This window comes from Malaclemys terrapin, chromosome 3 (genome assembly GCF_027887155.1).
Source record: "Malaclemys terrapin pileata isolate rMalTer1 chromosome 3, rMalTer1.hap1, whole genome shotgun sequence".
In the NCBI taxonomy this organism is placed as follows: domain Eukaryota; kingdom Metazoa; phylum Chordata; order Testudines; family Emydidae; genus Malaclemys; species Malaclemys terrapin.
Window position 1 is genome coordinate 208,632,281 of NC_071507.1, and position 18,196 is coordinate 208,650,476.

At 45.1% G+C, this 18,196-nt stretch overlaps 1 protein-coding gene across 2 annotated transcripts in view; it reads left to right on the top strand.

The window, feature by feature from the left end:
* The window catches only part of IFT172 (intraflagellar transport 172), a 120,426-nt gene that overhangs the window by 1,764 nt on the left and 100,466 nt on the right, over nt 1-18,196 (top strand). For both annotated transcript variants that reach the window (XM_054022079.1, XM_054022080.1), the window contains exons 3-7: nt 2,881-2,993; nt 8,243-8,282; nt 15,009-15,074; nt 15,437-15,516; nt 15,999-16,086. In XM_054022079.1, coding sequence (XP_053878054.1) covers nt 2,881-2,993; nt 8,243-8,282; nt 15,009-15,074; nt 15,437-15,516; nt 15,999-16,086 — 387 coding nt within the window. The remainder of the gene's footprint in view (nt 1-2,880; nt 2,994-8,242; nt 8,283-15,008; nt 15,075-15,436; nt 15,517-15,998; nt 16,087-18,196) is intronic.

The window sequence follows — 18,196 nt, forward strand, 5'->3', positions numbered from 1 at the left end:
GCATAGCCCCAAAGCACATCCTCAAATGCTGCTCCCATCAAAGTATAACTACATGGCCAAGACTGTTCCTATGCTGTTGTAAAGGGGACAGGGGAGGGAATGCTTAAGCAATATTCTGTATAATTATACCATCCCCTCCTTCCTGGACTTCAGCTTAACTCTTTGTTGAAGCAGAGGCCAAAGTTCTGTCTTGTCAAAACTTTTCAGAAAGCATGACACAGAGTTAAACCTTAGAGAGATTGCTGTACACTTTCTTAGTAAAACAAACAATACACACGAAACACATTGTATATAGTATAAAGTATTGTCAATATTTTTTGAAATACCAGGAATAACTTTTTAACAAAACTATTAAACAATAAATCTACTGATTTTCCGTATACAGATGTTTTCCCTTTTGTTTTTGTTGCAAACATTCAAATATAAGGTATCGACCATTTTTGTTATACTTTAGCGCACACATAGAATAGAATCATAGAATATCAGGATTGGCAGGGACCTCAGGAGCAGGGCTTTGGAGCGGAGCCCGGAGCTGGAGCGCGGACCAGTAGGTTTTTGCCCGGAGCTGGAGCAGAGCCCGAGTGGAGCAATTCAAAAATATGATTGCTCCAAATCCCTGCTCAGGAGGTCATCTAGTCCAACCCCCTGCTCAAAGCGGGACCAATCCCCAAAACACATTCTCTTCTGAACTCTCAGAGATGATTTTTCAGTCTTTATAATATGATCATAGTGTGTACTGTGTGTCACCTGGACTTTTCAGAGCTTGAGAAATGGCAACTTTTCAGTCCTTTCAAATGCTTCACAGCTGTGTCAGCATGCAAACAGCCTGGAGATATCTACAGCTAGCTTGCATTCCAGCAGAGCTGACTGGTCCTCTTGGTGGCTTGTGAAACAGAAGTCTCTACCCTGTACCCAAAATGGTAGAGGAGTTGGATCAGAATATAAAATATCAATTTAATAAGAACATAAGAATGGCCATACTGGGTCAGACCAATGGTCCATCTAGCCCAGTAACTTCTCTTCTGACAGTGACCAGTGTCAGATGATTCAGAGGGAATGAACAGAATAGGGAAATTATCAAGCAATCCATCCCCTGTCATCCAGTCCAAGCTTCTGGCAGTCAGAAGTTTAGGGACATCCTGAGGATGGGGTTGCGTCTCTGACCATCGTCATAGAATCATAGGACTGAAAGGGACTTCAAGAGGTCATCTAGTCCAGTCCCCTGCACTCATGGCACAACTAAATATTATCTAGACCATCCCTGACAGGTGTTTGTCTAACATGCTCTTATGCCCTATTTATGATCTATTTAAATAAGTGATATTCTATTATTGTTTAACAGTGCAATTAAAACTGCAATTAATTGTGATTATTTTTTTAAATCTTGCAATTAATTGCGATTAATTTTTTTTAATCGTTTGACAGTCCTAAAATAAAGTTAAAGCCCTACTGGTGCCAAATTAACAAACTATATCAGATTCAAGCAAAGTTTCTCACCATGTGCTTTCAGCAGTCTTACTGACCAAACCCTCTAGGTCAGAACTCCTTCCTTCAGAATCCAATGAAGGCTTCCTTTGTTGCTTCAGGTGTAGAGAATGTGATGGGCAAGGGAAGAGAGAGGGGTATGTTGGGGTGTTCTCCTTTCCTTTTTATGGTTTCAGTCCCCCCTTTTGTAAAACATTTCTAGCTGGATACCAGGAGATAAAAAGTCTATGCAGAAGGACGTTCCCTGCTGCTTTTTCTCATCTATTTGAGCTTCCTGTGTTTCCCCTTCCTGCTTGATGACTCTGTTTACTGCAAATTAAGGAGAGCACACATGCCTTTGTTTAGGACAGACCTATTTGCCAACTTCTGCTTGGGGAGAGCTGTGATTTGGAACATATGTTAATAACATCATACTGGAAAATCTTATATCTTCACATAAAATGTTGCCACACATATTTTGCCAGGACAATAATGACCAGCAAATTATGTGTTTTCAAATGATGCTTCACAAGGCATACTTTGTACAAAGATTATTACAATAGTGTTTAGGGTTTGGATCCAGCGATACATTCTGTCACACCTAGTATGACTGTTCTTATATCCAGTGTATGTACCATCCACCTACCTGTGAGTGTGTATACCTGTGTGTGTGTTTAAGGGCTGCCACTGTTAGAATGCATGCACCTGTGCGTGTTTGAGTATGCATGCTTTTGTATGTGGTCTGGCAGTGGTGTTTGGCCATGTGCACCCGTGGGAGTAAGCATGTGCTGCTGTGTGCATGAACACAGCAATAGGGAGCCATATCTCTAATTGCCTAGCATGCATCCAGTGAACAACTTGTACAGAAGGAGAAATCAGACTGAGCTAGCAGGTTACCTAATCCTTCAGCTGGCTCTGCTGGGCTGGGGTATGTCACTCACACTGACCCACCCTCATTCCATAGATCCCAAGGCCAGAAGGGACCACTGTGATCGTGTAGTCTGACCTCCTGTATAACACGGGCTATGGAACTTCCCCAAACTAATTCCTAGGACGTAGCTTTTAGAAAAACATCCAATCTTGATTGGGAAATTGTCAGTGATGGAGAATCCCCCATGGCCCGTGACAAGTTCCAGTGGTTAGTTACTCTCATTAACCTCCCTGCTAGACATGGTATATAGCAGCAGTAACCCACAGCCAGGTGCCCGGCAACACTGGAGCAGTGTAGTCCATAACTGCAGGAAGCTCACACCAGGGAGGTGGGATGGGAATGGGATCAGCTTGTATGTTGTATGGGCCTTTACACCACTGAATGGGTTAGCCTGTGACCCTTACTCTGGGTCTGTCTTGAGGTTCTTTTGGGACATGTTTTATTAACCTCACCCTCGGTCCATGCTTCCTCCCTTCTCTCCCCAGTATGGCAGGAAGAGCTACATGGTGAAAGGCATGGCGTTCTCTCCTGACTCCACCAAAATCGCCATTGGACAAACAGACAACATCATTTACGTCTACAAGATCGGAGAGGAATGGTGAGGCCCTCAGTATATCATCCCTGTGTGTGTGGTGCCATGTCTGTGGTGCCATGCACCTGTGTGTGTGGTGCCTCTTTTCTGCCAATACCGCAGGCTGCTTTGGAAATGCACAATGTGTTCTTCATGCCCAGGATTTTTGCCCTGGTGTTCAGACAGATTTCACTCTACACTAGCCCTCACCTCCCCTTCAAATCAAACCTTACCCAACCCTGAACTGTGGTCCCCTGCGACACTGGTTACACTGAGTGGTTTTGTTGAACAGCATAAAGGTTCTTCAGGTACTGCCTGCCAGATCTCTTCTGCAGGTGTGTGCCAGCCGGAGGTCTGGAGCAGCAGGCTATAGGGCCTTTGCACACCCTGCCTACCTCTGACTTTTGCCGGGGCCTTCTAAGGAGTGCAGACATGCCTGCTCCTCAGTTCCTTCTGGGGACAGTTGGGGCAATAGGAATTCAGCTCCCTTCTATGGAAGTTTGGCTTTTCTCTATGTCTGTCATTCCTATAGTAGTTAGTGTTCGGGATATTGAGCCCCATCAGGCATATTGTTTTGGCTCATGGCTTGCTTGTGCCTTTCCTGCTCCACTCCGGGCTGTACTAATGTGGCAGGAGTCAAATCCCTTCACTCTCAAGCTGTGGCCTCCTGCAAATCAAATGTAGGTCACCATGTTCTCCTATGTATGCTGAGGTGAGTGGGGAGTGAGGAAATGGGCAGTGTGCGCTGGACATTGTTGTTCAGAAGGTCAGTGCTGATGCACCCAGGACACATACATCCCCTGCAGTATGGATCTGGGCGGCCCTTGCCTACGAGAACTACAGTTGTTCTGGGAAGTAACTGTTTTAAAGGCCTGCTTCCCCCTCCCCCTAATGGTCTGCTCCCCCTGCATGTGGTTCTGGGGAGCTGTTTGGGCACCACTTTATCCCTCTGCAGGGAGATGTTCCTGCTGCGGCATGAAAGCTCCTACACAACGTAAGAGAATTCTGTGCCTGCTCAGTACCCAGACTCACTGCCCTGAGAACATACAGCAGGGGAGGGGCCCAAACAAGGGCCTGTTTCACAAGACTGAAATTTATGGCAATAACTATAAATTAGCAATTTATAAAATAAATTGATAGATTCCGAGGCCAGAAGGTACCATTGTGATCATCTAGTCTGACTTCCTGTATAACACAGGCCATGGAACTTCCCCAAAATAATTCCTAGAGCAGATGTTTTAGAAAGGCATCCAGTCTTGATGGAAAAATTGCCTGTGATGGATAATCCACCATGACACTTGGTAAATTGTTCTAGTGGTTAATTACTCTCATTTAAAACTGTAGGCCTTATTTCCTATCTGAATTTGTCTAGCTTCAGCTTCCAGCTTCCTTGGATCTTGTTAGATCTTTTTCTGTTAAATTGAAGAGCCCATTATCAAATACTTGTTCCCTGTTAAAGTACTTACAGACTATAGTCAAGACATCTCTTAACCTTCTCTCTGTTAAGATAAATAGATTGAGCTCTGGGAGTCTGTCACTGTGTGGCATGTTTTCCGGTCTTATAACCATTTTCATAGAATATCAGGGTTCGAAGGGACCTCAGGAGGTCATCTAGTCCAACCCCCTGCTCAAAGCAGGACCAATTCTCTTCTCTGAAACCTCTCCATTTTATCAGCGTTCTTGAACTGTGGGCACCAAAACGGGGCACACTATTCCAGAAGCAATCACATCAGTGCCAAATACAAACGTAAAATAACTTCTTTATTCTTGCTTGATATTCCCATGTTTCTGCGTCCAAGGATTGCATTAGCCCTTTTGGGCACACTGGGAATTCATATTCAGCTGATTATCTACCTTGACCCCCAAATCTCTTTCAGAGTCATTGCTTCCCAGGATGGAGTCCCCCATGGCCTACATTCTTTGTTCCCAGACGTATACATTTAATTGTATTGAAACGTATATTGTTTGCACCCAGCTTCCCAAGTGATTCAGATCGCTCTGTATCAGTGACCTGTCCTCTTCATTGTTTACCACTCCCTCAATTTTTCTGTCATCTGCAGACTTTATCAATGATTATTTTAAATTTTCTTCTAGGTCGTCAATAAAAAATGTTATGTAATGTAGGGCCAAGAACTGATCCTTGTAGAACCTCAAGAGAAACACTCCCATTTGATGATGGATCTGGGTGTCATAGTGCATCACAAGCTAAATATGAGTCAATAGTGTAACACTGTTGCAAAAAAAGCAAACCTCATTCTGGGATGTATTAGCAGGAGTATTGTAAGCAAGACACAAGAAATAATTCTTCCGCTCTACTCTACGCTGATTAGGCCTCAACTGGAGTATTGTTCCAGTTCTGGGTGCCACGTTTCAAGAAAGATGTGGACAAATTGGAGAAAGTCCAAAGAAGAGCAACAAAAATGATAAAAGGTCTAGAAAACATGACCTAGGAGAGAAGATTGAAAAAAATGGGTTTGTTTAGTCTGGAGAAGAGAAGACTGAGAGGAGACGTGATAACAGTTTTCAAGTATATAAAAGGTTGTTACAAGGAGGAGGGAGAAGAATTGTTCTTCTAAGGATAGGACAAGAAGCAATGGGCTTAAATTGCAGCAAGGGAGGTTTAGGTTGGACATTAGGAAAAACTTCCTAACTGTCAGAGAGGTTAAGCATTGGAATAAATTGCCTAGGGAGGTTGTGGAATCTCCATCATAGGGAATTTTTAAGAGCAGGTTGGACAAACACCTGTCAGGGATGGTCTAGATAATACTTAGTCCTGCCTTGAATGCAGGGGACTGGACTGGATGGCCTCTCGAGGGCCTTTCCAGTTCTATGATTCTTTGATTTACAGTTAGCCAGTTTTTAAACTATTTAATGTGTGCTGTGTTAATTTGATCTCTTTCTAGTTTTTTAATCAGAATGTCATGTGGTACCAAGTCAAATGCCCTTTCATCAACACTATTACCTTTTCCATATTTTCCATGAACCCATATTGATTGACATTAATTATGTTACCCTCCTTTAATTCTTTGTTAACTGCGTCCTGTATCAGCCATTGTCAGGAACTGGGACATGGGCAGTCGGACCTATGGTTGGAGCAGGAGTTGCTGCCAGGAATAGGAGTCCAGGGCCAGAGCCAAGGGTCAGAGTTGAAGTCAGGAATTTGAGCTGAGGGTCACAGCCGGGTTACCTGGAGTGAGGCAAGGCAGGAGCAGGGCTGGGAGTGAGGCAGGAATGATCAGTCTGAGCAAATGCTTTGAGCAGCAAGCAAGCTGCTGCTACTACTGAGCTTAAGAGCAAGCTTGCTGGCTTCTTCAGCCAGTTAAGCAGGTTGTTTTTTCAGGCAGTCTGGCTCATGCGGCCCAGCTCTGTTCATTAGGCTGTCAGGAGACTCGGCAGGCATAGCTGCAGGGCCTTATTCCTGACAGCCACTCCATTACCTTGCCCAAATCGATGTCAGACTGACAGGCCTATAATTATCTCGGTCATCCTGTTTACCCTTTTTAAATATTGGTACAAAATTAGCTTTCTTCCAGTCTTCTGGAACTTATTGAAAATCAACATTAATGGTCCAGTGAGCTCCTCGGCCAGCTCTTCTAAAACTCTTGAATTCAAGTTATCTGGACCTGCTGATTTAAAAGTGTCTAGCTTTAGCAGCTGCCGTTTAACATTCTCCTGAGATGCTAGTGGAATGGAAAGTATTTCACCATCATTATATGATATGACTACATCATCTGTTTTCCCCTTAAATACAGAACAGAAATATGTACTGAACACTGTTAGAGAAGAGCAAGTTGACCCATATTCTACATTCTATTAGCATATTATACAGATAGTTTTTACTTTGAAGATACATTTCTTTGCAATAATTGCAGCCATGAATTCCCTTGATCAGCAGCTCACAGGGAAGGGAGGCAGGGGCCATGACCCTGAGCTCGTTTATGTGTCTGGGAAAGGAAAGGAGGGGGAGATATCACTGCTTTACACAAAGAGTATTCTTTAAATCCCTACAGTCCTTATGCTGCTGCAACGCTTATCAATCCTTAACAAGGAGAAGGGAAGGGAGAGGGATAGCACTTTATCTATCAAGCGAAGAGACAGTGCTTGCCCCGTCTTCCTCCCTAATACCATACTAGCAGTTACCCAGGTCTTTACTCAACCGTTACATACCCCAACAAACACTTCTCCCTTTTCTGCATTATTGATAATTCTACCATTTCCATCTAGTAATGGACCAATACCATTGTCAGGATTCTTTTTCTTCCTAAATATACTTCAGAAACTCCTTCTTATTCTATTTAATTCTGCTGGCTGTAGATTTCTTCTTGTGTTCCTTTGCTTCATCAATTTTCTACAGTTACTAGCTTTTGATTTATATTCATAATTGTCAACTTCCCTGTTCTTCCATTTGTTATATATTATTTTTTAATTTTTATAGCTGCCTTTGCTTCTCCTCTAAAGCAGGTTGGTTTTTTAACCAATACAGCCTTCTCCCTTGATTGTGGTATTTTGGGCATCTAGTAAAGTGTTCTTAAATAATTCCCAATTATCATTCAGATTTTTCGTATTAAATTCTGCAAGCTGATTTGGTTCATAATTGTTTTCAGGTTTGTGAAAATGGCCTTTTTAAAGCACCAAATGTATGTATGTTACTTCTCTGGACTTTATTCTGTTGGCATATTATAAATGTGATCAAGCCATAACCACTTGTACCTAAGTTACCATTAGCTTTTAACTTTCAGCTACCATTAACTTTTAATTCTGTGATCAGTTCCTCTGTGTGTGTCAAGGCAAGGTCTAATATAGAGTTCCCCCGTGTTGGATGCAGCGCTTTCTGAGTTAGGAAATTGTCATCTACCATATTTAGAATTTCCAATGAATGTTTTCTGGTACTGGTAGCATCATACCTCCAACATATATCACTCAAATTGAAGTCCCCCAGGATATAAAGAATTAAATGAGAGTGATATAATTAATCCAATCAACATGGGCTTATGGAAAATAGATCCTGTCAACTGGATGTCATTTTTGATGAGATTACAAGTTTGGTTGGTAAAGAGAAGAGTGTTGATGTAATATACTTTGTCTTTTGTAAAGCATTTCACTTGGTATTGCATGACATTTTGATTAAAAAACCTAGAACCTTATAAAATTAACATATGGCAAAAGTATAAGCAACTGAAAACAGGGTCTTATTACGGAAGTGTCGGACAGCCTTACTAATAGGAAGTGTTACCAGCCCTGACTGTAATTCTATTTGTGTATTTCTTTTTCTGCAGGGGTGATAAGAAGGTGATCTGCAACAAGTTCATTCAGACGGTAAGTCCCAGCCTCCCTTTCAGCTCCCTTACGCTGCAGCGTAAGGACAAGGCCTACTATCGGTCTTTCCTCTGGCTCTCAGGCACGATGAGCCAGATTGTCAAAAGTATTTAGTTGTCTAAGGATGAAGACAGGTGCTTGGGCACCTGTCTGCATCTATAGGCACCTAATTACTTTTGAAAATCTAGTCCTGTGTGTTTAACGTCCTGGCTCTGGGGGCTCTGCTCTCTTCCTTTGAGACTATGCTATTGATTCATAAGGCCTGAAGAGACCATTGTGGTTCTCTAGTCTGACCTCCTGAATAACACATGCCAAAGGACTCCTCTGATTTAATTCCTGTTTGCACTGGAGCATATTGTTGAGAAAAATATCCAATCTCGATTTTAAAATTGCCAGTGTTGGAGGATCCACCACAGCTCTTGATAAGTTGTTCCTATGGTTAATTACTCTCACTGTAAAAAATTGCCCATTATTTTCAAATCTAAATTCATCTAGCTTCAGTTTCCAGCCATTGGACCTTGTTATACCCTTGCCTGCTAGACTGCAGAGCCTTCTATTATTGGCCAAGCTTATGAGTCCCTATCCCCAACCCAATGGCATTTCTCTGTTTTGGATGTAACACGACAACTTCTGAGTGGCATATCTGATCAGTTCCAAAATTCCACGGAATGTTTTAAGGATCAGTGAACAGAACGTGTTGCTTTTGAGGAAAATTGCAAAACCAGAAGGAAAAAATGGGAGCCACATGGAGCCCCGGCTGTCTGTTCAGCAGAGCCACAGCTTCAAGCACCTCTGCAATTGTCTATAGATCAAAGAACTGATTGAATGGCATCCATTAGCATCTTTCATCATGACAATACCTCTATTTCATTTCTCCCCATCCTCCCAATACAGTTTAATATGTTGGCACCCTGAAGGACTTATTTCCCAGGCAGAAAGAGGAGAAATAATATGGGAGAAAAGGCGCACACAGAACCTGTGGCTTGGTGGGGGAGAATGGGGACCCTGGTAAAGGGAATGGAGTCTCATTCAGAGCCCATGGGTTATGGGGTAAAGGGAGGTCCCTGGTAAGGGGGGGAAGGGGGAATAAGGTCACACACAGCATCCCTGGCTGTGGGGGACAAATGGGGGACCCTGGTATTAAAGGGAAGGGAGCATACACAGAGGCCCTAGAATGAAGGAGGGGATTAGGGCTTACAGCAAGTCCTTGAAATAGAATGGGATGGGAGGGCATCTGCAATGAGCTCGGTCTAAAGAAGCAATGAAGTGCATGACCCACTAGTCAAATTTGTGTTCCCAATGTAGGTACTTGCAACTGTGATCAAATCACCGCTTAATCTTCTCTTTGTTAAGATAAATAGATTGAGCTCCTTGAGTCTGTCACTGTAAGGAATATTTTCCAGTCCTTTAAGCATTCTCATGGCCCTACTCTGAGCCCTCTCCAATTTTTCCACATCCTTCTTGAATTGTGGGCACTGTCAGAGATAGTCCATGCAACAAACCTCGATGCCAACTCTGACCATGTATCTACACCAGCGACACCATCACAGGACCTAACCAGATCAGCCACAACATCACCAGTTCATTCACCTGCACATCCACCAATGTAATATACGCCATCATGTGCCAGCAATGCCCCTCTGCTATGTACATCGGCCAAACTGGACAGTCCCTGCATAAAAGGATAAATGGACACAAGTCAGATATCAGGAATGGCAATATACAAAAACCTGTAGGAGAACACTTCAACCTCCCTGGACACACAATAGCAGATGTAAAGGTAGCCATCCTGCAGCAAAAAAACTTCAGGACCAGACTTCAAAGAGAAACTGCCGAGCTTCAGTTCATTTGCAAATTTGACACCATCAGCTCAGGATTAAACAAAGACTGTGAATGGCTAGCCAACTACAAGAGCAGTTTAGCCCCCCTTGGTGTTCACACCTCAACTGCTAGAAGAGGGCCTCATCCTCCCTGATTGAACTAACCTCGTTATCTCTAGACTAATTCTTGCCTGCATATTTATACCTGCCTCTGGAAATTTCCACCACATGTGTCTGACGAAGTGGGTATTCACCCACGAAAGCTTATGCATTCAATACTTCTGTTAGTCCATAAGGTGCCACAGGACTCTCTGTCACTTTTTACAGATCCAGACTAACACGGCTCCCCTCTGATACTTGACACATACAATTACATTGGAAAAAATAACCCCAACTATACATACAATATGATGGGGGCTAATTTAGCTACAACAAGTCAGGAAAAAGATCTTGGAGTCATCGTGGATAGTTCTCTGAAGATGTCCACGCAGTGTGCCGAGGCGGTCAAAAAAGCAAACAGGCTGTTAGGGATCATTAAAAAGGGGATAGAGAATAAGACGGAGAATATATTATTGCCCTTACATAAATCGATGGTACGCTCACATGTTGAATACTGCGTACAGATGTGGTCTCCTCATCTCAAAAAAGATATACTGGCACTAGAAAAGGTTCAGAGGAGGGCAACTAAAATGATTAGGGGTTTGGAAAGGGTCCCATATGAGGAGAGATTAAAGAGGCTAGGACTCTTCTGCTTGGAAAAGAGGAGACTAAGGGGGGATATGAGAGAGGTATATAAAATCATGAGTGATGTGGAGAAAGTAGATAAGGAAAAGTTATTTACTTATTCCCATAATAAAGAACTAGGGGTCACCAAATGAAATTAATAGGCAGCAGATTTAAAACAAATAAAAGAAAGTTCTTCTTCACACAGCGCACAGTCAACTTGTGGAACTCCTTATCTGAGGAGGTTGTGAAGGCTAGGACTATAACAGCGTTTAAAAGAGAACTGGATAAATTCATGGTGGTTAAGTCCATTAATGGCTATTAGCCAGGATGGGTAAGGAATGGTGTCCCTAGCCTCTGTTTGTCAGAGGGTGGAGATAGATGGCAGGAGAGAGATCACTTGATTGTTACCTGTTGGGTTCACTCCCTCTGGGGCACCTGGCATTGGCCACTGTCAGTAGACAGGATACTGGGCTAGATGGACCTTTGGTCTGACCCAGTATGGCCGTTCTTATGTTCTTAATTAGCATCACCTCTAATTCTCTAACAATATAGATTTGCATTTCAATGTTCTAGCCCATCTAACATGGAATGGCCCTTGTGACGGGTTCCCCCCAGGGTGCCATCTGGAACTGGGGTACCACTGAGCCCCCTGACCCACCAGCCTGGGCTCCCTCTCATACTGTGCTGCTGTGACATGCTACACAGCCTTCCAGCCTGCACTTTCACCAGCATACATACAGGTAGGGACACACCCAGCTGCAGTTACAAGCAGGCTGTCTGGCCATGCCGTGCATGGGACAGCTACTCCCAGCTCCTCGGGCATGCACCCCCTCTGGAGTATAAACCCAAACTTACACTGTCTGGTACTGCACAGGGAACTGTACAGCATAAGCTCATAACATTCGCCCCTTCCCTCAATGGGGAGCGGAATATGCAACACCCTTTTGCCCCGAGTTAGGATTCCCACACACTGGTTTAGATAAAGCAAAAACAAGTTTATTAACTACAAAGGATCGATTTTAAGTGATAGCAAACAGATCAAAGCAGATTACCTAGCAAATAAACAAAAAACGCAAACTAAACTTACTATGCTAAATCGATTGGCTATGAATAGCAGATTCTCACCCTAAGAGGTGATACCAGCAGGCTGCAGATTCTTACAGGGCAAGCTGCTCTTGCTTACAGCTTGGAATCCCCAGGTGTTCCAGTCACAGGCTAGAAATCCAGCACTTCCCCCAGGTCAGTCTTTTTTCCTCAGGTGTTTCCAGGAGTCTTCTTGGGTGGGGAGTGAAGAACACGAGATGATGTCATTCCCTGCCTTATATAGCTTTTGCATAGGGCGGGAACCCTTTGGTACAAAGCTTGGTGCCGAGACCGGTCTGTGGAAAAACACTGACATCCCGAGATGGAGTCCAGAGACATGTGGTCTCATCACATGTCCTTGTTGAGTCACAGCAGTCATTACTCACAGGCTATTTAGAGCATTCACAGGAAGGCTCACGGGGTGGGAGGTAAGCTTCTCCTAAGGCCTGTTGTTCTTCCCTAATGGCCCTTGCCCACCCTCTCTCTAGAATGAAAGCGTCTTGTCTAGCGGGCATCAACCAGTTGTAAGTACACTGAAGTCCAGATACATAATCAATATTTATAACTTCAGATACAAAAATTATACATGCATATGAATATAGTCATATTCAGCAAATCATAACCTTTTCAATGACATCTCACATGACTTATCTTGCATAAAATACATCATAATTATGTCATAATCATATCCTAATAATATCACTGTGAAGAATATGGGGTGCAGCGTCACAGCCCTTGTCAAGGTTGATTCCCCACTCTGGCACTTGGAGTGCAGAAGGTGGGAGCCTGCAAGGATTTTAAAAATTAATACTGGCCACTCCAGGCTTGTATTAAACTCCCAAGGTTACAGTTTCTCTCTGACCTTGGATTGGTAGATGCTGCCACCACCCAAGTGCAGAACCCCCTTTGAAACCAGAAAGGTGCACTTGGGAATTCCTTCCTGTGGGATACCCTCAAGCCCTTTCACCCCCCCTCCGGGGAAGAGCTGAGAAAGAAAAACAAAGGAAATCAGCTGTTGCCACCAGCTAATCAAACAACGTATGCACAAACCTCTTAGGACACCAAAAATCCAATCCTGTTCTTAAAAAAGGTAAATTTTATTAAAAACAAAAAGAAAAAAATACATCTGGAACTTAGGCTTTTGCTAGATTTAAAAAACCCACTTACAAAAATTAAACATCGAGAATAATCTTCTTGAGGTCAAGCTTAAAGGTTACAAGCAAAACAAAGCATTTGGGGTTAGCACGGAGGAGTCCACAAGCCAATCAGAAATAAACCTAATCACGTCTTTCTAGATGTTCCCTAATTTACTTACATATCTGGGGTTTCAGATAACTAATCTTTAGGTATGATCTGATGGTTTTTCATACCTGGCTTTCAGCTTCTTACAGCATAACTGCTCCCCGTTCCCCTCTTTCCCGGAGAACAACAACACACAGACAAAGGGAAGATTTTTTCCAATTTTAAAAAGTTCTAGCCCTCCCAGGTGCCCACTCCTTTCATAGAATCATAGAATATCAGGGTTGGAAGGGACCTCAAGAGGTCATCTAGTCCAACCCCCTGCTCAGAGCAGGACCAGTTCCCAACTAAATCATTTCCTTTTACCTGTGGGCTTGTTAACCGTTTACAGGTAAAGCAAGCAGAGAACAACCCCCAAGAGGGATTCCATAGCCAACTGGCTGGCTGGGTGTCCACAAAAGGGAGCTATCCCCCGTTTAGATACTTTTCTAACATGTTTCTAAAGGTTGAATGTGGGTCAATTAGCCTGCAAGCTGCTTAACCCTTTCTGGCCATGTGTCAGAATGGGTCTATCAGTCCTTTGTTCAAAGCTTCAGTTTGTAGAGAAGTTGCTCCAGTGGCGAGGAGCAGGACTGAAGATAAAATGGAGAAGAGGCAGCTGCCTTTTATATAATTTGTCAGGTGGTGTGTACTTCCTTTGTCCTAAACACAAGCTCACAGCACATGGGCATGGAAAAGCTCTTGGAGTCCCCAGTCCACAGGCATATCCCTACATGTCCTGCTGACTCATAGCTAAGGCTACGATTTAATCGTGGGTATTTTTAGTAAAAGTCATGGACAGGTCACGGGCAAGAAACAAAAAATCACAGCCTATGACCTGTCCATGACTTATACCATAAATATCCTGATTGAATCTTGAGGGGGAACCCGGGACCAGTTGTGGGGTGGGGGAGAAGCCCTCGGGGGGGCCCGCTGCTGCTGCTCCAACCTCCGCCAGGGGGAAGCCCTGTGGGGAGCCCGCTGCTGGGGGGGAAGCCCTGTGGGGGTCCACTGTTGCTTCAGCTGCCGCATGGGGGGAGCCCCAGAGGGCCAGCAGCAGCTCTCGCTGCCACTAGGAGGGGAGCCCCAGGAGGCCAGCCGCTGCTCCGGCCGCCCCCGGACTGTTGCCAGGAGCCACTGAGCTGTGGCTGCTCTCTGGGCCAGCCAGATCGGCCGCAGCTCGTGTGGTCCCCGGAGCCAGCTGCTCGGGCACCCCTGCGGTCAGCCACACCAGCTGCTGCAGAAGTCATGGAGGTAGCAGGACGTCATGGAATCCGTGACAGACACGGAGCCCTACTCATAGCCCCTGCCTTCTCAGTGGATTCATTGTATGGCTGATTGCCCTTGATAGGTCATTAAGCAGGCTAAGTGGTGCTGATGCCAATCTGTCTGGGGGTGTCACCCAGAAACACAGCACAAGTTTAAGCTATCAATATATCACACCTATTTATAACTCATACAAAGATAACACATACATATAAACAAGAGTATCATATTTGACAAATTATAACGTTTCCACTGATACCTTATATGGCATTTCTTGTATGACTCATTGGAGTTTTGTAATATTGGTATCCATAATATTATAAACGGTCACCCATAGTCCATACAACATCACAAATGGACCCAATCCAGGCTCCTCCATGGGGATTCTCATCTCAGTCCCACTCAGGATTCTGGGTGCTGTCCCGTTAATATCTGCTCCAGGCTCCATGTGCCGAGAGCTCTGTGTCGAATTGGAGTGGCATTGCTGCCTGTGGGGCAGGAAGCCGCCTAGCTTGGCTGAGAGCTCTAACTTCTTTGTGCCTTTCCCTGACAGAGCGCAGTGACCTGTTTGCTGTGGCCAGCAGAGAACATCATTGTCTTTGGACTCGCCGAGGGGAAGGTAGAGAAGCCTAATGCTGTCACTGAGTTATGGGCCCCGGGCACTGCTCAGCAGTGAAGGGATTATGCTGGTGACTTGTTCTACTACACCAATTCCCTGTGAGTCTCTCACGACTGTGAGGCATGGCATGAGAGTGAGTTATTCATCCACTACAGCTTCCACTCCTTCCCCGCAACCCACCAGAGACCACGGAGCTCCGTGTGATTGCTTACCTTGCTGCTTGGCCTAAAGGTGCCAGCCCAGCCTAGAGGAGAGCTCTCCCTCGTTCTGTTTAAAAGCCATGTTCTGCTGCACCACGAGTGAATCCTTGTTTCTGACATGAGGACAGAGACTGCCCTGACCAGTGTCCTTCTCTCCCTCAGGTTCGTTTAGCAAATACAAAGACCAACAAGTCCTCCACCATTTACGGGACAGATTCTTTTGTGGTCTCATTAACCTCCAAGTGAGTATGGTGCTGCCACAAGCTCCCACTGCCGCAGCTCAGTCTCCTGGCCCAGCTGCTGGCTCTGAAGAGTCCTCCTTAGTGCTGATGGGGCAGCTTCATAGGCTCCACTATAAAGATAAATAAGCCCAGAGCCCCCCTTCCTTGGGGTTCCCGGCTTCTGTGTGTTTTACCAATAATACTGTCACATTGCATTATCAGGTCATTATACCCTTCCCTTCCCACCTTCCCCTCCCCATGTCGGTCTGTCTGCTTTGTCTTTACAGAGACTATGAGGCCTCTGGGGCAGCATCCAGACCTTGATATGTGTGTGCCATCGGGCAGATTGTGGGCACTATCAAGAAGTAACTAAGGAGAAACAGTGGGCTACCATTGACTCCTGCAACCCCATTTGAATCAGATCTGCTGGGGATGGGAGGGAAAAGTGGGACCATGAGTGCTGCTGTGACTCTATGCTGACTTGTCCTGGTGTCTCTTGACAGTGTATCTGGGAAGGGGATCCTGTCTGGCCATGCAGATGGAACCATTGTGCGCTACTTCTTTGATGACGAAGGCTCAGGTGAATCACAGGTACTGAATGGCTCTTTGGAAAAGACTCCCTCTTGCACACATCCTTCCTCCCCAGTCACACCAGGCCTGGAGAGTAACTGGGACCTGTGGAAGGGAGGGCCGGTCAGAAGAGGGGCAGCAGATTGCTTTTAATCACTGTGTGGCTAATGGAGCACTGAATAAACCATGGAAGGGTGTCTAGATCTAGAATTCGTGTGGGTAGGGGAATTACCCCAGTGCCTGTGAGACCCAAGGCTATCCACATCTCAGTGGGGCCCAGGAGAGCAGCGCTCAAGTTGTGAGAGCTGTGGGGTATGTGTATTGCCTTCTTCCCACTGCCCCCTGGTATATTCTTCATAGTTACACCAACAGATTTTAATAGGAGATTTCCATTTGTAATGATCACCTAGGGTTTCCTCCTGAGAAGGCTTGAGACCAAACAGTCCTAAGCCAAGCTTTTCAAGCTATCAGTAGTGGACAGGAGAGGGAAGAGTACTCGTTATTCCAGCTGTCACTCAAAGCAGCATTTTAATTGCAGTAACAGGAAGAGTAAGTGAACAGCTGTAGTGGCTGATCCTCCTTCACAACGTGCCACAGGGGCAAAGTCGTCTTGTGTCCTCATCCCAAATTCTTGCTGGATGTGGTGTCTGAGTGCCATCTAGCCAGACCAGTCCTCTTCCAATGGTCTTCCCAAAACCTCATTCTGATCACGGAAAGCTGGACCCCATGGCCTTGGTCAGGGAAAAGGAAATGCCATTTCCACTCGGCCCTTCCCTCTCTAGCTGGAGTAGATTGTACATATATGTTACCCAGGGTGACAGAACCTGATGGTCTTAGAGATCATTCTGCCAGGGCGAAGGTGTACTGAGTCCACGGCCTGTCATACTGACACTGCTACTAATTATAATTATAATAGTCCTGCCTCTGTAATCTTTCTGTTACAGAAATCTGCAGAGCTGCTACCGGAAGTTCTTTCACACGTACTCAGTGCTGCTGTAGCATGACATCTAGATCTGATATTTGCTCTGGGGGAGCGGATCTGCAATCTGTGTTTGACTAGGACTTGCTGGCTTCCCACAAGTGGGAATATGCAGAGGCGACCTTAGAGAACTGTTTGGTTCCCCATGCATTGCCACTGCATATTCTACTCCTGGTGGAATTCTGCGCCAAAAAAGTAAAAATTCTGCGCACAATATTTTAAAATTCTGCATATTTTATTTGTCAAAATAACACAATATAATCACACCAGTTTCAATTATTTTTGGTCATTTATTTCAAAATACCTGTTACCAAGTATGTCTGTAACAATACAGACAACAAAAAAGATTCTGGAAATATTTTTTGACAAATAGATTCCTTACTAGGCATATTAATATATAACGCTGAGTAATAATTCATTTTAACTATAGTACAGAACCCTATTTCCCGCACCCCTCAGAAGCATTGCAAAGGCTGGGGGGAGTCAGGGGTAATGGAGGAGCTGAGGGAGAGGGAAGTATATTGCTGGGAAGGATCCTGGGTGTGAACTTGGAGGGTTGTTGGGTATGGGCGGAAAAAGTATGGAACAGGTTTTTGGGTGGAGGGGCGGGGAGGGATTGTTAGGGAGCTTACCCCATGCAGACCCTGGCTGACCCCCTAGCCTCTCCCATTCAGTCAGGCACATCTGCCCCCGTCCCCATGTGTCTCTGGGCCCCCACCTAGCCACTCCCCTGTCCCTGTGTAGCTCTGCACCTCCCTCCCCCGTGCCACTTTTCCACTCCCATTCAGCCTCTGCCCCAGTCTGTCTTCCCCCACTAGCCCCTATGAGCCCCTGTCTGACCCCTCGAGCACCCCATGCTGTCTGTCTCCCGACCTGGTCTGACAAGCTCTGCGAAGAAGGCAGCTCTCTCTCTTCCCTTGCTGGCTCTGAGCTGCAGCGTTGTTCTGTTGCCACAACGCCCTCTGGTGGGCAAAAGGCAGAACTGCAGCAACATTTCGGCAGAAGCTTTTTTCTGTGCAAAAAATTAAAAATCTGCAGGGCTCATTAATTATGCAAGCGCGCAGTAGCGCAAAATTCCCCCAAGAGTAATATTCTTGCTACTCCCCTCCTGCTGCCTTCCCCTCTTCCTTGGAGGGCTGCTCTCATGAAGCC